The sequence below is a fragment of the Sphaerodactylus townsendi genome, linkage group LG02, assembly GCF_021028975.2.
Source record: "Sphaerodactylus townsendi isolate TG3544 linkage group LG02, MPM_Stown_v2.3, whole genome shotgun sequence".
NCBI classification, from domain to species: Eukaryota; Metazoa; Chordata; class Lepidosauria; order Squamata; family Sphaerodactylidae; genus Sphaerodactylus; species Sphaerodactylus townsendi.
Genome location: NC_059426.1, coordinates 94,490,265 through 94,516,498, shown reverse-complemented (window position 1 = coordinate 94,516,498; position 26,234 = coordinate 94,490,265). Strand labels below are relative to the sequence as shown.

Below are 26,234 nucleotides of genomic sequence, written 5' to 3'. Positions count from 1 at the left end.
TACAGTTTTGAGGGTCCATAACTTTGGCCCCCCTGAACCAAAGTGCACCAAACCTGGGGGGTATATTCAGGGCAGTCTCCTGATGAGACCCTGAAAGTTTTGAGACTGTGCTTTCAGAAATGTCATCCCCCCCAGCCTGCAACCCCCATGGACAGCAATACAGAAAACTCAATGCAGAACAAAGATTCTTGGGCAAATTTCTGGGATGTTCCTGCAGGGGGCGCATTTTTGGATGTATCAGAACCAAACTTTCAGGATATCATCTGGAAACTGTCCTTATGGTACCCCCAAAGTTTGGTGCAGTTTGGTTCAGGGGGTCCAAAGTTATGGACCCTCAAAGGGGGTACCCCATCCCACATTCTGTGCTAAGGAGATGGGGGCTGCCCTTTTGAGGGTCCATAACTTTGGACCCCCTGAACCAAACTGCACCAAACCTTGGGGGTGCCATCATGACAGTCTCCAGATGATACCCTGAAGTTTTGGTGCTGATACGTCCAAGAATGCCCTCCCTGCAAGAACATCCCAAAATTTGCCCAAGAATCTTTGTTCTGCATTGAGTTTTCTGCACTGCTGTCAACGGGGGTTGCAGGCTGTGGGGAGGGGGGCACATTTTTGAAGGCACAGTTTCAAAACTTTCAGGGTCTCAACAGGAGACTGCCCTAATGATTCCCCCAAAGTTTGGTGCAGTTTGGTTCAGGGGGGCCAAAGTTATGGACCCTCAAAACTGTAGCCCCCATCTCCTGTTAGCTCCCATTGGAAGCAATGGGGGATAGGGGCACCCCTTTTGGGAGTCCATAACTTTGGACTCCCTGAACCAAACCTCACCAAACTTGGGGGGTAGCATAAGGACAGTCTCCTGATGATACGCTAAAATTTCGGTGCCGCTAGCCTAAAAACTTCGCCCCCTGCAGGCCAAAAATGGAAAACCACTAAAAATACCCAAAAACGAACCCAGCATTTTGATGCCCCCCACAAGGTGATGCCCTGGGCAGCTGCCCGCCTTGCCCAATGGGCATTACGCCAGTGATCCTTAGTGTAGCTGTTGTTTAACTTTTCAGAAAAACTCTGAAGGCTATTATTAGTATGTGAATTTAAAATATACAACATGCTGTCTACTAGCAGTCTTCAGAGGTTTTCTATTAATAGAGAGGCTTATAAATCCTTTTAGCAAATAAATATCTATGTTAATGAATATTAAGAAATGTAAATGTTTGATTACAAAATGAACAGATATGAACATCATGTAGCAGGATTCTATAATTAAGTGTAAAACACTTGTCATTTTCAAGATACACAGTTACTCTGATTACATTGCAAGTCTGTACTCATTTGGCACAAGTTTAGGAATTCAAATAATTGCATCTTTCCAGCAGAAGAAGAATGCACATTCTGAACCTTCCAGACATTTCTGTGATACCATATAATACATTTATAATTTCTTTTGCTTGGTAATCAAAACAAAAAGTAAATCTGTTCAGTTGATGTTACTTTCACCTATTTAGAAATTGGGCAGTTGTTTAAGATATGCAATTGTAGAAAGATGATGTTACTGGAAGGTATGCATCAGAAAATATGAATTCAGAAAAATTTACAGTACCATAAATGGAGCATGATTTCATTTACCATTTTTATTTTGAATCATATTTAGTAAACAAACAATTTAAAGCACTCCATGGCCTCATATTAAAAAAACATTTGAACTGAAAAATTTGAATTAAAAAAATCAAGTGTGATTTAAATGTTATATTCAAATTTGGAGCGTCTTGTGAAAACTATTTTTATTGGGATAATGCTTGTAAAATTTAAAGACAATGTAATGTATATTTCCTGTACATTTTTTAAATTTAAGGAAATACATCTTATAATATAATAATAATAATAATAATAATAATAATAATAATAATAATAATAATAATAATAATAATAATAATAATAATTCAAAACTGACAAGCTTGTTTAATTTTGGATTATATAGGAAAATGGGATGGTAGAATACTGAGGAACCCTGGTTTTGGGTAGGGGGGATTGAATATGTAGATATGTGTTGTAGTTTTGGTATTTTAAAATATTGTAGGTATTTAATGAACAATACTTGCTTATTCATACTTAAGTATTTAAACTGTATTTGCTTTTAATCAGCCCTTTCCAGTTTTAGATTGCTGTTGCTTAAATTAAGAATCCAGTTGAAAATCAATCAAATAAAACTAATATAGTAGAGAATATCTCATCTGTAGGTACATCCCATAGTGCTTTGGTGCTCATTTAAAAAATAATAAACTGACAAAAGTAAAAAAGAAAATCTCCTTGAAAAGTATTACCTCAAAGTCATACAGATGCAAAGTATATTTTTGATATTTTCATAGTCTAATTGACATTGGTAAGTAGATTGGGGATCTTTTGCTCCTGCTGTTGGAAGGAACTTGTCAAGGCCTCTAAAAATAGGTTTGTGCACTAAAATTTATAACCCTGCTGGATTGCAAAAAAAAAGGGTAAAATAGTGGCATCTTCAGATAATGCAGTTTCCATGCCCTGCAGGAATGCATACCTTCCAGACTTAGTTTGTTGGTCAAGACTACTTACAGCGGCAACCAACTAAGAAAGGAACTTGCTACTCAGAATAGTAAAGAGGCAGCAATCATCCATATGGGCCATCTGTGGAACCTTAGCTAAGGAATTTGTCTGTTACATGGAAAATAGGCAGAGGTGAGAGACCATTCATGAGACAAATAAAATAATGGAGAACACAGACAATAGTGTTTAAGGCAGGGGTCTGCAACCTGCGGCTCTCCAGATGTTCATGGACTACAATTCCCATCAGCCCCTGCCACCATGGCCAATTGGTTGCAGACCCCTGGTTTAAGGTTTTTTATTCACCATTTTCATTACTTAGCTAAGATGTCTTGTTGGCTTATACCGATGGATACAGTTATGTAGCAAGAGGTTTTATATTCATTTTCTCTACTGAATTTGGAATGGTGTGGTATCTTAGCGATGAATTGTGCTAGTTGCCACTTAAGGATGGTTTAAAGGTGATAGTGTTGCTTTAATTTAGCAAGTTCAATTTATCGATTGTTTAAGGAATTAGTCTGAACTAGCAGGGCTTGGCCACGCGTTGCTGTGGCTTATTGCTTTAATTTAGCAAGTTCAATTTATCGATTGTTTAAGGAATTAGTCTGAACTACCAGGGCTTGGCCACGCGTTGCTGTGGCTTATTGTGGTGAAATGGGAAAAGAACAGTAGCAGCAAATCAATTGCAGAGGCCAGTAGTACTTGCTCATGCAAACACGCAGCCTGATACTGTGCGATGTCAGGGATATGTGTGCCCGCATTCCCTGGGGGGAGGGGAATGGAAAGGCACCCCTCCCACACATGTAGGCTGGCTGTTAATGATCCTTTACCTGGGAGTACTTTTGGTTGGTGGCAATGGGTGTCGCTTCTGAGGAAACCCTCTGAGGGGCGCGACGCAGCCATTCAAGTATGTCACGGTTGCCGTACCGAGCTTACTCCTGAGTAATGCTTGCCTGGTTTTCTTAACTGTAACCGCAGTATTCAGGGAATCTAGGGTTCCTGGCCCCTCCCTCCCATCCCTTGCATGTTGTCCCTCACTCTCTTCCCTCCCTCACTTCTCTTCCCTTGCATGCCACCCCTCCCCCTCCTTCCCTTCCCTTTTCCTCCGCTAGGGTGGGTGGGTCATATCAAGATGCTGGGCCCCCTGCCTCCCCTCCCTTGCATGCCACCCCTCACTGTCTCCCCTCTCTCACTTCTGTTCCCTTGCATGCCACCCCTCCCTCTCCCTCCCTTCCCTCTCCTTCGTGTGTATGTGTGTGTATGTGTTTCACTTCCACTCGAGTTACTGCCTATGTACTGTTTCCACTGCTCATATCTGGCCATCGAGCAAACATTCTAAGCAGCACGAACATTCTAAGGGTGACAGTTACGCACAGGCAGCTGTATGTCCTTCACCAGGGAGCGCCAGGAAAAAGGCATTTTACCTGGGCCAGGTGTGAAATTTCAGGTATGTGAACATCTAGAAACACACTCTCGCCTGGCTGACTATAGTGGCTGATACTGTGCGATGTTAGTGATGTGTGTGCCCGCATTCGTTGGTGGGGGGAATGAAAAGGCACCCCTCCCACACATGTAGGCTGGCTGGTCATGATCCTTTACCTGGGAGTAAGTTTGGTTAGTGGCAATGGGTGTCGCTTCTGAGGAAACCCTCTGAGGGGCGCGACGCAGCCATTGAAAGTATGTCACGGTTGCTGTACTGAACTTGCTCCTGAGTAATGCATGCCTGGTTTTCTTAACTGTAACCGCAGTATTCAGGGAATCTAGGGTTCCTGGCCCCTCCCTCCCATCCCTTGCATGTCGTCCCTCACTCTCTTCCCTCCCTCACTTCTCTTCCCTTGCATGCCACCCCTCCCCCTTCTTCCCTTCCCTTTTCCTTTGCTAGAGTGGGTGGGTCATATCAAGATGCTGGGCCCCCTGCCTCCCCTCCCTTGCATGCCACCCCTCACTGTCTCCCCTCTCTCACTTCTGTTCCCTTGCATGCCTCCCCCTCCATCACTTTCCTCCCTCTCTTCCCTTACATGCCACCCCTTCCCCTCCCTCCCTTCCCTCTCCCTCGTGTGTGTGTGTGTGTATGTGTTTCACTTCCACTCGAGTTACTGCCTATGTACTGTTTTCACTGCTCATATCTGGCCGTCTGCGTGAACATTCTAAGCAGCACGAACATTCTAAAAGTGACAGTTACGCACAGGCAGCTGCATGTCCTTCACCAGGGAGCGCCTGGAAAAAGGCGTTTTACCTGGGCCAGGTGTGAAATTTCAGGTATGTGAACATCTAAAAACACTCTCGCCTGGCTGACTATAGTGGCTGGAAATTTTCAGAGGAATTGGCCCAGCAGTTACTGAGGTATACTGTCATCAACAAAAACACTGTTAGCTTTATATATATATAGATTAGTCATGCCCTTCATGTCTTCAGTCTCTATATTAGTTAACAAAAATAAATCCAAGTCCAGCATATCACTAGGTATAGTCTATGTTAGCATGCTTATTTATGTCATTTATACCCATCTTCTTTGTCTTAGTTCGGAGCCCAGAGATGTTTTTATCATCACTTTCAGCTGCCTCATGTTATCTTCATAACAACCTTCTGAGGTAGATTAGGCTGACAGTGTGCAACTAATGCAAGGTCACCCAGCAATTGTCCATGGTGGTGTTGATATTTGAAGATGGGTCCCCTAGATCCTTTTCTGACATTCTGGTCACTATAAAATCCTGGCTTTCATTATATGGATCACTTGATTGTTCTTGTTTTTAAAAATGAAGATGAAGAGTTGGATTTATATCCCCCCTTTCTCTTCTGTAAGGAGATTCAAAGGGGCTGACATAATATGCATCCTGTGTCTTCACATGCTCACAAATTAAACATGACCTGTGAGTTTTAAAGGTCAGTGGGTTGGATCATACCTACTGCAATAGCATGGTGCTTCCCTCCTTTTTCCTTTCCCAGCCTCCCTCTGTGATTCCTGGCTAGCTGATACTGAGGGTTGGGAGGGACCCTTTTGTACAAAATACCCTAAGAAAGGGGAGCCCTAAGCTGCATAGCCTAGTCTAGCCTGATATCATCAGACACCCTGATTAGTATTTGGAGGAACAGCCTCCAAGAAATCCAGGGTCATGACACAGAGTCAGGCAATGGCAAATTACTAAACATCTCTTGCCTTGAAAACCCTATGGGGTCACCCCTAAGTAAGTCAACTGTGACTTGAGAGCACAAAAAAGGAGGGAGATTTGGGAGAAATTGTCCCTCTTCCTGCTATACTAGTTCTGTTACCTCTGTGACAATGTTGCCTGCTTTAATTAAATGGTATAGCATGCTGCCTTGATGTATTTTCAGATAAGTAGTAGAATCCTGAAGGTATATATTTTATGCATGTGCCAACCTTGGTTTTCCTTTCTTTCTGGCAGAGACTGGAATCGGTAGAGCAAAATGGCTCACAACAATGCTGTACTCAGCCTAGATTAGATATTCTAAGATCAACTAGTATGAATGGTCAGTGTGCTTCTATGCATTTGAGCTTTGCATAGAAATATTCTACTCTGCATTTCCAGGGGTGTCCCCCCACCCCACCCCACCCCTCTCCACCGACATACATCCTGCTGCCTGCCTGAGAATCCATTTTATGCATCTTATGACGAAGTGGAGTTTACCCCACAAAGGCTCACAGTTCAATAAGTCTTGAAGGAGGATACAATTCCTTTTTCTTTTTTTGTTTTTGCTCCCACAGTTAACATGGCTTCCCTCGCTTGAATTCTAAATTTCTGTTTTCTTTTTATCCCATTTATTCAGATAAGTTGAACTCCAAAATTCAAAGCAAGAGCAAGGTTCCGGTATGGATCACTTCAGCCTGCAGAACAGTAAATTGTTGCCAGACCTGTATGGCCATCCTTTAAAATATGTAAAGGAAACAAATCACTGCTTTTGTTGTGTTAATGTTTCAAAGGCTGCTTTGTTTTGTAAACCAAATTATCCTGTTTGACCAGCTGGTTCATACAAAAGCAGTCTTAATTTAAAGTATTTGGCACTATCACAGATCAGTCATTGCTCAACTGCTGCACTTTGTAACATTTTTGCCCTATCAATTCTCATGACCCCGCTGAACATTTTAAAATACTTTTAATTTTCTTTTTAGTTTAAGCTATGGAGGAGGACATCCATCACACTCAGAAGCAGATCTTCACAGACAAACATACACAACTTCTCATCAGCTTCCTGCATATGCTACCACACCCCACCCAACTGGTAAAAATACTCTACAATTTCAGTTTAACTTTCAGAATAAATAATTTGACAGGTTTAAATTCAGTAATGTATTGGAATAAAATATATTTCTTACCTGACAAGAAAACTCTGTGGTCCGTTATTCTGAAAGGTAATAACTTGCCCAGGAACATACGTGAGCTGCATATTTGTTTATTTTCAAATATTCAAGCATAGCTTCATCCCTGTTACTGTGTACTCTGCAGCACATTCATATATGATATGACATAAATTAAAAATATTTATCTCTGTTTTCCTGTAGGTCTTTCTGGAATTTTCGACAGCACTGTGCACAGTGGCAGTAGCAACACTAAAGAAACCTCAGTAATGAATTTTCTTACTGCAATTGATTCCCGAAATGCTCAGGCTGTTTCTTCAGGAACTACCCTATTACCGCAGTTTAGGGGTTCAACATGGCAGCCAGGTGACATTTTCTCTCTCTTTGAAACATGCCAATTACTCCTCAGTAAAAATGTTGATGAAACATAATTTTATGTTTAATACCTTAATGTTAAACCAAGATAAGTTTTTTACCTTCAGACTTCCTCTTTAATTACACATTTCTAAAGATGAAGACTTGAAATCTTCGCGACCGCATCACCCCATATGTCCCTGCACGGCCTCTCCGCTCGGTGGAGGCCAATTTATTAGTGGTCCCTGGCCCCTCAATGATGCGGCTGGCCTCCACGCGGGCCAGGGCCTTTACGGCTCTGGCCCCAGCCTGGTGGAACACCCTTCCTCCGGCTGTTCGGGCCCTGCGGGACCTTGGTGAGTTCCGCAGGGCCTGTAAAACGGAGTTGTTCCGCCGGGCCTTTGGAGGGACCAGCCGCTGAAATGGTGCCCCCCAGTTGGCCTTCCACCTAGGCCACCATCTAAAATGACTCGCCGCTCTCCTCCCTCCCTTTTTCTGGGGAGAATTCTTAAAGCGGGGTTGGTCGGACGCCTCTATATAGTTATTATTGTTTGTACCGCTGTTTTAAAGATTTTAGAAATTCATTTTATTTATGCTTTGATGTACACCGCCCAGAGCCCCTCGGGGATGGGGCGGTATAAAAGCTGAAACAATAAATAAAATAAATAAATAAATATTTTGTGCTAAGAATATTTATTAAGGAAGTTCTTTGAGAACAATTTTTAATACAGTCCAACTATTTTATTTATTGTTCTCGAAGCACTGTGTAATTCAAATAAAAGCATTTATGCTAGCATATCTTCTTGCAAAACTAATATAATTTATTTGGAAGACTGGATTGTTAACTGAACATCTGTCACAAATTTATCCTTGGATCAGCCTCATATGAAGTTTTCCAGAACTAATTTTATGTCAGTTTGCTGCCTTATGCTGTCCTAAGCATCCTTAGTTGGATCATGGAACATCTACTAACAGAATTCTTCCTTACAGCAAGCTATTGTGCAAATCTAGCATCCTATCAGTGCTTTGCTAACTTCTTAAAGGCATCCTTCAAGCTTTTTAGTTAGCTGCACATCTTTTTTTAATAGGGTGCACAGTGACAGGTAGCTCTCTAGAAGCTATGAGAACTGAGAACAACCCAGTTCTTTGTATTAAACAAGAAAGTATTTGTTAAGGCAATTGCAGCATAATGGGAAGTACATCAGAAATTCAAAGAGACCTAAACTGTAAATTATGTATCCTGGTCAGTTTACAGAAATCCAAATTTGTACAGTTCATCTAGCAAAAGTCCTGGAGGTTCCTTGACAAATTTGCTTCAGCTTTATGAGTCACTCTCTAAATTTGGGAACCAGATTGATTTTGCAGCTTTCAATTTTAAATTTTAATAACCATAGTTTTTAATTATTGCTCTCACGAAACCTAATATTATACTTAGTTTCTTGTCATTTTTAAAGCTATAACAAAATAACCCTGGTTGTCATCCCGACAAGAAACTAACCTCTATCTCTGACATGAACAAGATTTGTACTTTTATAGAAAATCACTAAAAGGCACTTAAAACAAATGATTTCTGAAAATAGTAGGTGCCCCAATGAAGCTCCTGGGCACCCTGGAGCTTGGGATTTATCAAGCCAAGTCCTAATCTTTCTGCTGCTATAACTGCTATATTTTGAAGGGGAAAAAAGAATGAGCAGGAACCTCAGTGATGGGAGGAAAAAAAACAGAGCTGCAGCAAATATTGTGGATATATTGATTATTGCAAAATTTGCAGTAGAATATATAGTCACAAGGAACACTGTTCAACTCTTACATTGACCAAGAAATTACAATTAACACGCAAATATAGTTCAAAGGTTATATGACTAATGAATAACAAATCCAACAAATTGCAAAGACAGGAATCCAAATATAGGCTTGTTTCAGGGGATTCTTCTTTAGTATATAAATATCAAGCAGACAAAAATGTTGTTCTGACCTCTTATGAAGATGAATATATTCACTGTCTTGTATGGACAGGAGTCAGTAACAGCACAGATGTTTCATTCAAACATGTTCAGACTTCTCAGTCAAGAATCCATAATCCTCTGCTTGGAGCAGCCAGCAAAAGAAGTAGCACCAGTCATTCCTCAGTCATTGTTATCTTTAAACTGTTTTTCTTGTTATTGTGTACTCTTTTGCAAGTATTGTTCTATCTAACAGATGCCAAGAGTTTGCTGAGGCACCATTCTTTTGTGCTATAATAGCTATAACATCTTTAAAAATGAACAGAGTAATACATAGAAAATTGAGTCTTGATGAGGGAGACTTCTGCATTTATTGTAAATAGTCATATTGATTAAATTGCTATTATCTGTTCCTGTATTTGAGTGAATGATCTAAATATCTTGGAGGCAAGTAGGGGCAATAAAGAAAGTTATCCCAGAACTGCTATCTGTAATACAACAATCTCACCTCTGGTTTTTATATTAACATGTCAAGAAAACCAGCCTAGGCTGTTTCCACCTGGCTCACATGGGTTATTGAGAGTAAGCACACAGCAGACCAAATAATTTTTTTAAAGTTTTATATAAAAAAGTGAACATGAAAAGTCCTTCAGCATGAATAATAACATCTGCATAAATAGCAGAAGATTACCTGAAACATAAGACAGGATAAAGCACTCACAAATATTAGCATAGTCCTTGAAATCCAGGTAGTGTTGCTCTTAGTTTCTTCCAGCAAGCATAAGTCAATGTTAAGCTACAGCATTTCAGGTAGGTTCAGAATAGAATAGCCACTCTAGCCCCATAGTAAGATTTTAGTAAGGATTCATCAGTCATAGTCAGGTGAATCTAATTCAACCAATTAGAACCAAATTTAAGTGGAACTTTCCAGAGCCAAGCTTCATACTTAAATGTCAGTCAATTGGTGACTTGGGCCAACCTGGCATAGATAATCACAACATCTCTGTAATGTTTTGAGAGACTGAGATAGGGAGCTAATACTCCATGCTCGTTCTCACAACATCAAACAGGTGGAACAGAATCTAATCAGGATAGGGCCCTCCAATTACAAGAGACAAAAATTTCACAGCCTGAGCAACTTGACCAAAGTTCTGACAATGACTGAATTTCTTGACACAGCAAAATGTAAAATGTCTGATTTCCATTTCCTTTTTCCTAAAGGCATCATTGTATCTCCCTCCTCTTCTTTCTTTTTCAATAGGTATACATTCTTCAACAGCAGCTGAGCTTTTTGTTACAGGAGCTTTGCCAGCCTCTGGAACATTTCCAGCAGCATCAGTTTATCAGCACCCCACTGCTTATAGCAGTAGAAACTTTGCTACAGTTCCTTCTCTAACTCTTCAAGATGCAGCTTTCAGTGCAACATCCAATGGACTTCTAACTAACCATGACTCTTTACTGCAAATCAAAACATCCCAAGGCACAATTCCTACTGCACTGACATTTGAACGTCTGGGCAATTCTGTGTTAAGTACCAGCATGCCACCACAGTCTTCAACATACCGCTCTGCTCAAGAGTCTGCAGCACATCTCTTGCAGCCACAGTTTAGTTTGTTGCCTTCATCACTTGGAGGAGCTCAGCAGGCTCCACAGGTATATAGTTCATCTCTGTTTACTGGTACCACTGCCTCCATTGAAAGAGCACTACAGAGAGAATGTAGTGTTATAAAACACCATCAGCGGCCTTCAAGCACACAGTCTGTTCAGGCACAACTGACTGGTTCACAGCATTCCTTACACAACTATTTATCAAGCGCAAATGTAACTGATTTTTCAGATACATCCCAGCAGTCATCCATTTCTTGTAGCCCAGTTGGTGATGCTACTCAGGTGAGCAATGGTGGACCACAGCAGAAGACCTCTCAAGTTACAGTAGAACTTGCTCAGTCGTACACATCTGCAATTCCATCACCTGGCTTCCCATCTGTTTCCACTGCTGAGGCAAAACAGTGTTCTACAAAGGAACCACCAAGGGTAACAAAGACCCCCAACTCTCAAAGCATAGTCCCCACTGTGCAGATACAAAGCTACTCCAAAACTGCACAGAGCCAGAGTTCTGTAATAGCAAGTCAAGCACAAATCTATTCTACAGCACACCTCCCTAGTCTCTTGTCAGTAAGCCAGTCACAAAATTATATTTCAACTCCGTCACAGAATATACCATCTATTAGTCATGCACAGGCATTTCCAGCCATTAAGATTGAGAAGCTGCCACCTTTGTACAAAACTCTTCCTTTTTCTGGGCAATCCCAAGCTATTACTTCTGATAGCCAGACACTAAGTTATTCTGATCAACAGGTATTAAGTTCAGTTTCAAATAACAACTACTCTGGGCAAACAAGGGATCTTTCTTCAGGCAGTCAGTCTCAAAATTATTCTTCTAGTCATTCTCAGGGTTTGACAACAGTCAGCCAATCACAAATTAGTTATTCATCTCAATCACAAGATTTGTCGGTAGTTAGTCCTTCAGAAACCTACACTACAGGCCCATCTTTAACATTAACATCACAATCTCTTCCATTTTCATCCTCAGCTCATGTCCAAAATTTATCATCTTCTAGCCCTCCCCATAGCTATATTTCTCTACATTCTCAGGCACAAGAGTCATCATCTCCACAGTCTCAGAAGTTTTTGGCTGTGGTCCAGACAACTCCTTTTGCAATGCCAGCTCAGTCACAATCACTGCAAAACAGATCTTCCTCTAATGCAAAATCATACATGAAAAGGAAATCTGATCCTAATTTGTATCAAGCATCGAAGCAAGATGATCATTTCCAAATGCAAGATTTGCAGGTATTGCAGCAACAAACATCTCTTGATTCTACCACTCAAAGAATAACTGATGGTGAATCTGATGCTCAGGGTGCCACTTACAAAGTTTCCAAAGTAGATAATCCTTATTCTCAAAGTGTCATCAGGAGTAACTCTCGCCTTGAAGAACAAGTTGTTGGGCTTACTCTTCACAGGTTGAAAAAAGATGAGAGAATGATTAGCTCTGTGAGTCAGCTTACCCAACAGATTGGCCATATCTCAAATGTAACCCATGATGTTAAAAAGGGAGCTAATTTAATGCAGACAACTCAAGTAAATGTGGATGCTAAAGAACTAAACCAGCAACATTCTCTTCTGCATAAGGTACATGAAGTTAAAGCCTCGGAACAGCAAGGCCAAATAGTTAGCACCCCACCCCACCTTCATACACAAGCCATAAGGCATGGCCATCAACTCTGTTTGTCTGGTGCACAAGTTCTTCTAGAATCAGCCTGTGACTTACAAATGCTTCAGCCATCAATACTGCAATCTGGCTTAGGTACCACAAAAATATCTCCACAAGTACAGGCCATTCAGAGTCCTCAGCAGGTTACTCATCAGTTTCTTCAGGTGGATAGTCACATGGCTCAGAGTAATGGACGACATTCACAGCAGCAGCTTCATCCTCAAAGTGCTGAAATTATCTCTGAACCCACCAAGCCACTACAGCAGCACTTTACATCAAAAGATCATTTTGTGCAGCCAAATCATGAACCTAAGAATCAGTTTGTTTCCCTTAGTACTGTATGTTTTCCAGAGTCTATGCTTCTCAATGATGACAGAAATATACTGTCTAATGTAGATGATATTTTGGCAGCAACTGCTGCTGCTTGTGGTGTAACTCCAACAGAATTTGCCAAAGTATCACCTAATGAAGAAGAAATTCAGTCAATTGAAAGTGGAGACAATTCTAAATCTCAATTCCAGACAGTAGATGCCAGGCATGTGACACCTAACTTCAGCTCCACACCAACAGTTGTTGGAAAGCCATTGAGCATAAATAACATTTCTTTAAATGGAGGACAGGTTACCCTGAGCCTCACAGCAGTGTCTACAATGCAGCCAAACAATTTGAGCCTTGACCAGCAACACATAGAAACTCCAGATCAGAGCATTCCTACAAGACTTGCCACATCAGAGCTTGAACAGAGGCCGGAGCAGGTTTCTGGCCTAGTTAAACACCAGTCAAGCAACAGTAATGACTCTGAGGGGAAAAATCTTGATAGTACTTTAAATGTAAAAGATTCAGAGCTTGTTTCAAGTGGTAGGACTTTGAACAAAGAGAGAGTCATATCAAATAATAATTTTAACATAGAAAGTGACAACACTGTGATAGGAAACAGCACTAAGATTCCATTTCAACCAATACTATCTATGCAACAACCAGGAGATGAAAATGGTAGTAAAACACAAGAGGAGAGGCAAGATATATTGCAAGAGGACCTTCAGAGGCAAAAAGACAAAGGACACAGTAAAACTAGATGTGTCAATGAAGATGACACAAATCCGAAGCAACAGAAGCGAACTGGGCAATGCAGACCTCAGAATTCAAGAGGAGCTGATGCCAGCTTGCAGTATTCATCTCCTGTTGCTGAAAGCTGCTATGAAACCTACCAACATCAAGAAAAAATGAGGCAGAAAATCAAAGAAGTGGAAGAAAAACAACCGGAGGTCAAAACAGGATTCATTGGCTCTTTTTTAGATTTCTTGAAGTCTGGAGCCAGGCAACAGTTTTCAGCTCCTGCTATACGTATGCCTAATCGAATGAGGAGGCCTGTTGCCCCAGTCATTAGAGCACCTTGCACACATTTCCTTTCAAAGCCTCAGATGGCAGCACATTCTGCGTCTCTTGAAAACGGTTGTGAAAATTCAAACAAAAAGGGTAACAAGGAACCTAAAAGAAATTCTGAAGCATTGCCTTCATTTTCTTCTGATGAAGATTCTGTAGGCGCTAACCAAGATCTTCAAAAAAGTATCACATCTGCATTATCGACTTTAGATGATACTTCTGAGAAAAAGAAGAAAATAGGTAATGGTTATAATGTTCATAATTAGATGCATGAATGTAATTTGTCTTTAAATAAAATATATATCTGTTTGATCAGATATTGTAAGCAAATACCTTTAAGCAACCAAGTTTCAGCCAGGCAAAAATTAAAGGATTTTGAAATAAATTTTGTTTTGTTGAAAGATGCTGGATGAGCTCTTGCTTGTTTTCAAACACAATGTTCTAATGTGTTATGATTTAAATATTCTTTATAGTTAATCCCCTTATATATAGGCTAGGTGTATTAAATTTCTTGTTATGCTTATTGTATATAGATTTCATGTATTTAGAATTTTTACCTGTAAAAATTTTGGTGTGATATATTTATTAATTCGGTGGACCAAAAAAGAGCATACCCTTTAAAAATTTCCCCTCCAAAACAACTCTGACTGAACAACTTCTTATTGTCAGAACAAAAATTTTAGTAATGTGGAGAGGATGTTTTAAAAGGTCATATTTTTCTTTCACTTTTCTCACATATATTTTTTCCTGAGAAGTCATCTAAATAGTCTTTATGTGCTGTCCCAGGACCCTTTTCTGTTAGTATCTCTGAAAAGAAAACTAAAATAATCGTCTTTCTGTCACGAACTAAATAAAGAAATTTCACCAGAGGTTTGTAAAGTTGAAACCAGTAATTGAAAGATTTTATTTACAGGAACAAGTTCAAAGAGTGCTAAACTAGCAAATGATTAAGGAGAAAAAATATATAGGTACAAAGAAAGCTGATTTTAGAGAGGCTACTATGTACAAAATTTTGTTTAGTAATTTTTTCAGTTGATACAAATTACAGACAGGACACTATCTTTGTGCTTTCCTGATGATACCGTCACTTTGACACTAGACAAAATAAACCTGTTACTTCAGTGTAGTTATGTGACGTTTGACTGTCCAGCCCTTTAAAAAAATCTTAAGTACTACACACACATAGTTCTTTGGACTGAGACAAACTCTCCCTTAGAATGTCTCTTTCACAAAGTGCTTATCATAGAACAGGGGTCTGCAACCTGTGGCTCTCCAGATGTTCATGAACTACAATTCCCATCAGCCCCTGCCAGGATGGCCAATTGGCCATGCTGCCAGGGGGTGATGGGAATTGTACTTCATGAACATCTGGAGAGCCACAGGTTGCAGACCTCTGTCATAGGATGGCTGCTCTCCTCGAGGAAGCTCCAGTTCTCACTATAGAACTCCCTTTCTCTCAGAAGCTTCACTGCTTCATATCTGAGTGGGGTTTTCCTCAGAGGAAAAATAACCAAGTCACCAGAGTGATTAATCAGTGTTACGTTTAACTCCAGGGACTCTGCTACAGATTGCTTTTCTGAACTCTACCCTTCCTGGCTCTTAATTCAGAGAGCCACAGCCCACTCTGAACTGGCCCTCCACACCCAGAGACAAAGCTACCTCAGAGCTACTGTTCACTCTGGCTCTCATAGCACAGCTCTTTCCCCCCCAGAATTCCCTGTCTTCCAGTTTTATAATGCTGTGCAGCTCTCACAGCCAATCCTTTGGAGTTCTAAATAAATCCTTCAGGCTCTGGATATTCCACTGCCTGTATAAACCTAAATGAGTGTGTACGTTACAAGGTCTCTCACCTATATCTGTACATGCATTTGCTCAGGTTAACCTATAGCAAAGTGTGATTTGTTCTGCCAAATAAAATTTTACTTATGTCTGGGAGTTCTGATAATATCACATGTGGAACCATATTTTTTTAATGATTTATGAATGCCTTATGATATTTTCAGTATTTGACATACTTGTTTTCTACTTCAGAAATGGAAACAACTGTGTCCAGTTCCATGACCAACACTGTTATAAAGAAGGAATCTTCTCAAATAGCTCCTTCTGTGGCACATGCTCCAATGAAAACCTGTTTTGTACAACCTGAAGAGGAGGGTGTTGAATCAGGCCAGCTAGCAAAGCCTCAGGTAGCTGCTGCAATAGAGGGATGTACTGAGGAAGAGAATGGGGAAAGTGGAGGCGAGGGCATGTACAGAGATCGTGATGAATTTGTAGTGAAGATTGAAGATATAGATGCACTGCAGGTAGGTCAGAGGTTTGCTTGCTGTAATTTAATTGTACAGGATATCTGTTGTTTAGTGTACCTTTCCCATATTTTCTTGCTGTGTTGGAGGTAAGTTCTGATTACAAAAAAGTTAAATACTGTTAATATGTAAGATTCTATTCAAGTGACTTTTGGGGGCCTATAGTATGTTTAGATTTAGCAGCTTGGTAATACATCATAAAGTGGCTCAGTTCAGACATCCTGGCAAAACCTAATGAAACTTCAGCTATGGTTTTGCATGGTGTCTATAACGGTGGTGTGTCAACAGAGATATTTCCCCACCTCCAGAGGCTGCTGCTTCTGTTAAGTGACTGTGAATTTGTGGACTTTCTAAAGATTACTGTTGAGATGATAGAAAATGAAAGCAGGCAAGCAGCTTAAAATTATGATAGATCATTGCCTAACGAGGCTCAGTTAAGCCAGAGAGTACCACATCTATTCAGATTTTTTTTGGTGTATTCTGCATCTGCATGTATATAACTTTGATTCTAAAAACTTGAATGTTCAAAAAAGGAATAGCATCATTCTGTGACTGATGTCAGCAGCTTGCTATTACTTGCTTACTTGCTTAGATTTGAATTTAAAGCTTTTACAATAATAAGATTCTCAGTAGGTTTTTAATATTTTGCAGCATTTACAAAGTTTATAATTACTGTTTTCCAGCATTAAATCAGAAATTTTATAGTCTTTCTCTGGTGTTGTATCTTTCAAATTGTTGGTAAGGGAGAGGTGCTGATTTTGCACCTGAGGAATCCCACATCCAAATCCTTACTTATTTTTGAGCTTGCTGGGTCGCCTTGGCTGAGTTGTTGCTTAACCTACATCTGATTTAACCCTGTGTTGTGCTGTGAAAATGATAAATCATGATTTAAAATATGTAATAAATGTTAAAACTAGTGACAGTTGGAGCTAATTATTAAAGGTGCATAAGTACAAAGTTAACATAAACTTGTGCTTTTTATTTTAACAATTTTGATTTTGTAGGTTACTTTAAAAACAGGAAGAGAGCCTCCAGCCATCTGGAAAGTCCAAAAAGCATTGTTGCAAAAGTTTGTTCCTGAAGTAAGAAACGGACAGAGGGAATTTACAGCTACTAACAGTGTAAGTGTGGCTAGGAGTTGAACCATGTCCTTGGCAACCACAAGGTTCAAGGTTAAATCCCTGGTTAAAAGGATGAGGAAGTGCATGATGTGAAAGTGCTTGAGATCCTGGAGAATTGCTGTCAGATGACATAGATCAGCCGTTCTCAACCTGTGGGTCACGACCCCTTTGGGGGTCGAACAACCCTTTCATAGGGTCACCTAAGACTCTCTGCATCAGTGTTCTCAATCTGTAAAATGGATAAATGTTAGGGTTGGGGGTCACCACAACATGAGGAACTGTATTAAAGGGCCGCGGCATTAGGAAGGTTGAGAACCACTGATGTAGATGGACCAAGGCTCTGATAGGGCAGCTTCATGAGTACAAATACCAAGGTTTTCTGTTAGTTTCATATCAGTGAAGTTCTAGGTGATTGGAAATAGAGTCAAGATATAATATTGCGCCTTTAAGATTCTTGTGGCTCTTTACAGACTCACATCTAATTTGTATAAGATTTTATAGAGCTTTTAACTATAGTATAGAGCTTTTAACTACTGACATGTATATATCCTCCTGTGCATGCTTTCTTATCCTCTGGTTTATAAATATTTTCAGCCAAATGTAGCACATACCCTTTTCAACAAAAAGAACGAAGTAGAATTGTAACTTCATCCGTCACATGCTTGACAGTCATTGTTTTAGAATGCTCCACTTGGATCCTAGTGTCTACCTAGTTCTGGTGGATAAAATCTTTAGTCTGTGTAGTAATGGAAAGACCTTCACTTGCCATAGTTTGACTATTGGAATGGGCTGCAGGCTTGTGTGTTGCCTGTTCCCTGCCATTTCCTACTTCTTGGATTACCATGATTAGTTTGCTGTACTCTGTGATTAGTGAAAATTTGGGTTACTGCTGGCCTTTCATACCAGAATTAGAAACCCACTTCAGACTGTGGAGAGAAGGAAAAGGAAAGCCATTGAAGTGTTAATTCATTCACCTACAATTTGTTTGGTATAATAAAAGAATGGCAAATTTCTGATGCTCCCAACTATAAGTCAATATCTGACCATGTAGGATGAGAAGTTGAAATCAAATATTAATAGCATGTTGCTTTTTTCTGTGCATTGACTTAAAGTAGTATAGTTAAAAGATATGCTTCTAATTAACTTTGTTTTTTCTTGTTGTAGTATCTTGGGTATTTTGGGGATGCAAAATCAAAGTATAAACGGGTGTATGTGAAGATCTTAGAAAACAGTAACAAGAAAGAATGTGTCAGAATTTGTTCCAAGAGACCAAGAAATAAACCTTTGCAGTCTCCAAGGTATTTGACTGGTTAACATTTTTTCTGTAACTTGATACTGACCATTGATGTTATTAGAGCTGTAGACACATTGGGTTGTATCCAGAATTTAACTTGCAGGATGGAAATTTCCCTCCTTCCGTCCTGTTGCAGCCCACTGTGTTCTGAAGCACTGCTCCTGGGTTTCAAGATCCCTCCCAGAGACAGTACTGGGCATGATGTGGGATCTGCATTAATGCCTGGGAATCAGTGGAAGCCACACCCTTCCCTCTATTAGTGGGGAGTTGATTACTTCATATTTTCATCTATATATATAAAAAACTAACCATCCATTTGTTGGTGACTCCCTAACGCCGAAACGGCTGGACGGATCGCCCCCAAATTTTCACATGACGTCCCTCCCTGTTGCAGGCAGGTAATCGGACCTTCAAATCACCAAAAGTCCATACCTGAGCCAGGTAAAACGTCTTTTTCCTGGCGCACCAGCTCATGAAGCTGGCTCTGTTTAACTGTCACCCTTAGGATGTTCGTGCAGCCTGTCTATGGCCTGAGGGCTTAGAATGTTCGTGCAGATGGGCAGAGATGAGCAGTTAAAACAGTACATAGGTAATACTGTTAGGTAATACGAGTGGAAGTGAAACACATACACACTTTGCCGTGTGAGACGTCAGGTGGGGTTCCCCCCCACACACACATGCAGGTAACTTTCACTCTCTGTGCCTCACCCACTACTACCACACAACACACATACTCTCATACACATCCAGTTCATCCTCACACACCTCACTCTGCCCTCCCTCACATCCAACCACCACTTACCCACTTCCTCACCCATATTCGCCACAGCTCTCTTTTACTAAAAGCAAGCTGGAGTGTGCCTTTTTCTTCTAAGAAAATCCGCGAGGCGAGGGCGAACCAACACTACTGCCTCTGCTTCTTTTGCACGTGGCCCTTTAAAAACCCAGGGAGCTGGCCTCGATCTGAGCGCCTCACCACCCTGCCTCTGCTGCCTAACTGGGATAGCCTCCTTGCCCCAGTTCTGCCTTACCCAAGCCAGGACTGTGCGTGTCAACCAGCCTCATGGACAGCGGGATTCACACTCTGGACAGTCCCGTTGTGGAATGGAAAAGGTTACCTTATACTAAAAACCAAGACAGCACCATTTAATAATGTGAATTGAAAAGGGAAAGAGGGATTCCATTTGACCACCCCCAAAGAAGCAAAAGAAGAGGAGGAGGCGGAAAAGGAGGAGTTTGGATTTATATCCCCCCTTTCTCTCCTGTAGGAGACTCAAAGGGGTTTACAACCTCCTTGCCCTTCACCCCTCACAACAAACACCCTGTGAGGTGGGTGGGGCTGAGAGAGCTCCGAAAATCTGTGACTATCCCAAGGTCCCACAGCTGGTGTGTGTGGGAGTTCACAGGCTAATCTGAATTCCCCAGATAAGCCTCCACAACTCAAGCTGCAGAGCTGGAAATCAAACCCAGTTCCTCCAGATCAGAATGCACCTGCTCTTAGCCACTATGCCACTGCTGCTCCCAAAAGGCTATGCTGGGGATCATTGGACCTGCATGGACATCTGTGTGGGTTGCGGACTGTGATGAGAAGGACAATTGCCACAGCAATGCGTGGCTGGGCCCCACTAGTACTAATATATAATAAGACAATTGTTTCATAATTTGTGTTCCTCCATATGCATAAGGCTTGTTAGCCATCACATCAACTAGTCTGCCGAACAGTAAGTCAAAATTCTGATCTCTCGTTTTCCCACTTGGAATTAATTGTATCTGACATCTTCTAGCAGAAATTATAGAATAATGCTGGTTATTAACCTCTTTTCCAGCCAATGGCTTAACAGGACAAAACATTTCTTATTTGTTCCTTTTAGTTTTCTCAGTGAAATAAGTTTGTAGGAAGCTTTCTTTTTTGTTAACAAATAAAACTGTACCACCAATATCAGTTAGTCTTTAACCATCTTGATGTTGGTTGGAAGAATCTTTTAAAATATATGTCTGAACATGAATGTGTTGAGAACAGTATCTTAAATAAATAACTATATCCGGTTGTTTAATTATTTAAGTTATTGTGTCTGTCAATAATGGAAAAGGGATCTGAGTAAGTGTAAAAATAGTGAGGGTATTAGTGATAGTAGTAAAGCTTAAAATGAATAATCTAAACCAATTAATTCATAGAGATCAATCACAGTCAGTCTCAATGACTTTTTTTAATGGACAGGACTGTTCATTGTAGGCCAAGTACTAGCATCAGCAAAGTTCCAGATACTGCAGCACCAAAACCAGCGACTGTAACAACGAAAGTTTCTTCACTGAAACCCAAAGCTAAACAGCCAAAGACAAAGGCCGAACCACCGCCAAAGAAACGGAAAACGTGGAAAGAAGAGTTCCCCTCTTCTCCTCAGCGCCAGAGTGATGAGGATGGTGAGTATTATTGTATCAAAAGTAATTATATTCCACTATACATAGTAACAAATCACAGAGTTTTCAGATTCCAGGCCAGGAATTCAAACCTAAAACTATCCACATATTTACTTGCTAAAAAATAAAAACCATTTTTAGGCTTGAATGTGTTTAAAGTGTATTTGTAGAAACTGCATAAAATCAGATGCACTTCTCAACTTAGAGTCAATTCACTGTTGGAGTCTGACTTTGCCATTTCTTGTCTACTTTGTTACTGAAATGGAAGCTTTCTCAAGTGTGATAGATAGAACTGTTTACGCCTGAGTAAGTACAGTATCTTGGTGTGTCTTATTCCTTCCAGTAGTCACTAGAGGTCACCAGAGTTACAATGAAAAAATAAAATGCTTGTGTTTCTGATTTTTTTAGACACTGCATCCACAACTCCCTTTGTTGCTCGCTTTTTGAACACCAGAGCTATGAAGGAAACTTTTAGGAGTTATATGGAATTACTTGTTAGCATGGCTCTGGACCCAGATACAATGCAAGCACTGGAGAAGAGTAATGGTACTGTTTTTTCTCTCTTTTGCTTATTGATGTTTACATATTATGCTTGTGCCTAAAAGCCATAAATTCGCAAGATCAAAATAAGTACCTGTCCGTATTGTTTCTAGACATACTTGGAGCTTGCCAGGCTTGTAACAATAGCCCTTTGTTCCTCCTGGAAGCAGTCATGACTGGAAGATCAAAATGGTCCTGGAGCAAGCCTCCTGCCTAGCCCTTGTAGTGCTAAGCAGAGCTTCTGGCAGTTGGCTATGTTTGCTCTGAGCTACCAGCAGCTGCCCTTTCCCTGTAAGTTAAATGGTCAGCCCTCCCCTACTTGGAAGACACTTTGGAAAATTATCTTGCTCTGTGGGGACTTTTTGTAGCACAGGGGACTACAAAAAGCATAACTCTTTATATTCTGGCTGCTGATTCTGATATATTTTGCTTTTCCATTAGAATTGTATAATATAAACAAGTACAGTAAAACCTTTGTTGTCCTGCATTTGATTACCCAGAAAGGTCAGTTAACTGTCATTGACCAGAGTACAAGCACCTCCCCAACAGCTACCATACCCCTGTGTTTTGTAAAGGTGCCCCAGCCTCATCTCTTGATGCTTCTAGCTGTTGCAGGGATTCTAGTGCTGCCAGTTGAAACCATCCTCAGCCTACCTTGTGCTGTCAGGAGCCAGCTGTGCCAGAGGGTTCCTGGGCAGCTGACCCACGTGTCTCTCTGTTGCATAGGACAACTCTATGGCTAATGGGGATGGGGAAAGATCCTACCAGGCATGGGGGCTGTCAGGATTCTCAGTAGGTGACTATTGACTTAATAGTTGGAACACAACTTCCCCCTGTCTTGTGTTGGTGGAAGATTTGGCCTGTCACTTGAGATCCACAAGGGCAATTGGCTATGTTTGCTCTGAGCTACCAGCAGCTGCTCAGAGCCCAGCAGGAACTTTCCCTTGCATGCCACCCTTCCCCTTCCCCTCCCCTCCCTCCACTAGGGTGGGTGGGCCATGTCCAGATGCCGGGAGCCCTCCCCTCCTTTGCATGCCACCCCTCACTCCCTCCCATTCCCTTGCATGCCACCCCTCCCTTCCCTCCCCCTCCCTCCGCTAGGGTGGGTGGGGCAGGTCCAGATGCCAGGCCCCCTTCCCTTCCCTTGCATGCCACCCCTCACTCACTCTTCTTCCTTGCATGCCACCCCTCCCTCCCCTTCCTTCCGCTAGGGAGGGTGGGCCAGGTCCAGATGCCAGGTCCTCCTGTTTTGCCTGGGTGGGGTGGGGTGATTTCGCCCACAACCTCTTTTCTGTGGTCTCCTGTGCCACATGACCTTTTTTCCCAGAAGTGTTCCCAGTATTCAGCATTGTTTTTTCAGGGTCACAGGACTACTAAGGGACAGGGAATAAACCCCTTTAATTGGTGGTGGTTAAGATCCAATCCAGTGAAATGCTAAGTACAGAAGATATACAGCTGCTTCCGTGGTCTTGGTGCTTGCTTTTTTATCTGGGTTGGTTTGTGGAACTTTGTTTTGAGATGTAAGAAACTATCAGTATGGGGATGGATATTAGCTCAGGTGGTAATGAAATACATTCTTTGTAGAATCTCATAGGTCTTGGGTTGTGAATCACTATGTTGGGGAGTAGAGAGGAATTTTAGTCCAACTAGAATACAGTAAACTGTGTTAACTGGCATCCTTGGGGACCAAGGATTGCTGGTCAGCTAGAAATGCCAGTTAACCAAGTGGAAAGCCACTGTCAGCTCCTCCATACCCTGAGAGGAGCTGAGGAGGAGCAGGCAGCAAGCCTCAGTGGGTTCCTGATCGTGGGTGTCACCACCCTTGGCTAGAACAAGCAGTTCCCCCACTGCTGTGTGGCAGGCAGGGGTGTGAAGTTGAAAAGGAACAGGATTCCAGTCCTTGAAATCACTGCGCAGCTGATTAGCAGCACTGTGGCAGGAAGCCGTGGTTGCTGGCTGTGGGAACCCTGGGCATAGATACTGACTATGAGCTGAAGGCATCCATGGCTAGCACTTGGAGCTACTGTTACTTCACTACAGCTTGCTGTACTGTGAGAGCAATCAATGGCAGCCAGCATGCCAGTTAACTGGAATATGTTTTAATAGATGGCTGTGTGAATGATAGCTCTAATGAATGAGTTTCTTCTGTGCTTGACATATGATTACAATCTAGTTGATTAAATATCCGTTGTGATGAAGATGTACAAAGAAATGTCCTTTTTCAGAGCATCGAGTCACATTATCTTTGACTCTATTCTACCTGAACAGCACACTAATCAAGCCCTGAAACATGAAAGCAAAATATGTTATCACTTGCTATTTTTTTGAACCTATCGCCATAACGTTGCTTTCCATTTGTTTTGAAGTATCATATTCCCTTTTTTCTTCAGATGAGCTACTTTTGCCTCACATGAGAAAAATTGACAGTATGTTAAATGAAAACAGGAAAAGGCTGCTCTCCAAATTACACTTGGAGCGTTCTTTCAAGGTACAGGTTGTCATTTACACTCTTCATTGACTGGAAACCTTTGTGAAAAGTGTTGTTTAATTTATGAAGGCAAATATGTAACATTGAGCTGCAGCAATTACTGCTAGATTCGATTTTATTTTACTGTATATGATCCTGCATTTTCAAATGAAAGGGAGCTTTGCTATGTATGCCAATTATTTTTATGTTAATTTGTTTCTTCACTTAAATGAGGTTGAGCCTCTGGATGGGATTATCTAGAGATTTTAAATGATGAATAGTAATGATTTCTGTCTAGTCCTTCCATTGTTTGCATTATAGAAGGATCTTCACTAAACTTTTAGCGTGCTCATCTGACAGATTTTCTACAGCAGAATCTTTACAGTCTGTTCATTTGCTGCTGTTATGCTATGTTTTAAGGCCGCTTTGGAAAGCTTTCCTGAACTAACAGTAATCCATCGTGATTCTAAAACAAAAAGTGGGATGAGTGCAGTTTCAAGAATCAAGATGAATGGAAAAGCTTATAACAAGAAAACTCTGAAGATTTCTAAAGCAACCACTAAATTAGCACAGGTATGTGTGCTTCTGCTGCCGGGTTTCTTAAAGTACTCAAATACAATACAGAATTGTTTCTTGATTGCTGGCTTACATACATATTTGAAATTTCATGCTAATTTTGATAACTTTAATAATTTTTAAGCAGTTGGTATATTGCAGTATTTAAATAAAATGACTTTTCTTTTTTTACTTTTATTCTTAAAAATACAACCAGCAGTTTTTCCCAAATTAGTGAATATTAGTGAGTTGGAAAGAAAATGAATTCTGAGTTAAACACCAACTTTCCTAAAATAAATGCAGGTAGCTGCTATGGGAGAAAAGTACTAACCTACTTCCACTATTTACTGTGTTAATTAATTCTGGTAAAGAATCAGTTGGTAAGTGTCTCTACACACACATACACACACATGTTTTGGCAGGGGGGCTCTAACAGTCCCAAGACTGTGACTATGTTCTCATCCTTGAAGTTTGGCTGCCTTCCCATTGGTATCTTTCAGAGTTTCTAACACAAACTTTGTCGCTGTAATGACAATTACAGCGTTGTAATTGTCGTTGTAATTTTCACCTTTGACCATGTAAATATGGAAAAGAATTTAATTAATACTGTGAGTGACTTTAGTTCTCATGATCTTAGTTCTGGGTCTCTAAAGCTACCTCTGTCTTAAGGGCTTTAACTAACTGAAAAACATTTTCCTCACTTAAACTGCACCATTAAATTTTATATTTGCCAGAATCAATTTCATGGTTGAATCTTTTGTGTGATGCCTACTAAAGAATGTATGTATTCCTCCTTTAAGCAGAATTGTAGAATATTACTATAGTTATAAATTTTGCAGGTTATATCTGGAAGAGCAGACCACACAAAGGGGGAGAGAGTTTATACTTGCCTTTCTCTTACACTATGTGGTGTGTCCCCAGCTATGTTGTAGCCTGATATGGCAAGGGCTACTTCTGTTCATGACACTTTCATAACAGTATAGGTGATAATGACCCTGCAAAAGGCAGAAGTCAGTAATGCAGCATAATAATGCTTGAAATTTTAAATGATCTTCCATTATTCCCTGAGTAATTGAAATAACTGGAAAACCCATGGGAAATTACTTTTTACTGGAAGCAAAATGAAACAGTTATGTTCAGTCTAATGTTAACAAACTCAGTTTTGTGTATTTTCAAGTATGATAATATTCACAGCTATACTTTATGGTTGGTTAGGATAAATATTTATCCCCAGAAACTTGCTGCCTGTAGTTACCTTCATGCCAAACAACTATTTATCTCTACAGGAGTTTGCTGTAGATCCAGAAAAAATACCATTGTGTTCTTTGTATCACTCACTCCATCACTACAAATATCATATGTTTCTGAGATGCAAAGTTGAGGTAAGAGTTCCTCTATGTTATGTAGTCCAGTCATGCAACTGATTAGTACAAGGGGTAACCCTGAAGACCTGTGTCTCCTTCCCAGCCAACTAATCTCTTTTCTGTACCTCATCTTCAGCTTTTCCTCCTTCCCTCTTCAGTAGCCTCTCCCTGGAACAACTCTGGTCAAGTTGTGCATTGCCAGGCATCAGACTGTACCTGGTTGCATGGTGCTAGATATTGGGCCAAATAGTGCTGAACCCGCAAGGACTTGTGCATGGCACCTCAGTTTCCCTTGAACTCCCACAAATGCTATTTCTTCTTTCCCTCCTCCT

General features: G+C 40.8%; 1 protein-coding gene across 2 annotated transcripts in view; it reads left to right on the top strand.

The window, feature by feature from the left end:
- Positions 1–26,234, top strand: part of QSER1 (glutamine and serine rich 1) — a 40,233-nt gene that overhangs the window by 6,977 nt on the left and 7,022 nt on the right. Inside the window, exons 2-12 of one of the 2 annotated variants that reach the window (XM_048484353.1) lie at positions 6,698–6,807; positions 7,088–7,249; positions 10,442–14,080; positions 15,872–16,143; positions 17,148–17,264; positions 18,429–18,562; positions 20,792–20,979; positions 21,385–21,522; positions 23,907–24,004; positions 24,404–24,556; positions 25,825–25,920. In XM_048484353.1, the coding sequence (XP_048340310.1) occupies positions 6,698–6,807; positions 7,088–7,249; positions 10,442–14,080; positions 15,872–16,143; positions 17,148–17,264; positions 18,429–18,562; positions 20,792–20,979; positions 21,385–21,522; positions 23,907–24,004; positions 24,404–24,556; positions 25,825–25,920 (5,107 nt within the window). Of the gene's footprint in view, positions 1–6,697; positions 6,808–7,087; positions 7,250–10,441; positions 14,081–15,871; positions 16,144–17,147; positions 17,265–18,428; positions 18,563–20,776; positions 20,980–21,384; positions 21,523–23,906; positions 24,005–24,403; positions 24,557–25,824; positions 25,921–26,234 lie in introns of both variants that reach the window. The other variant, XM_048484352.1, reaches the window with a different exon arrangement.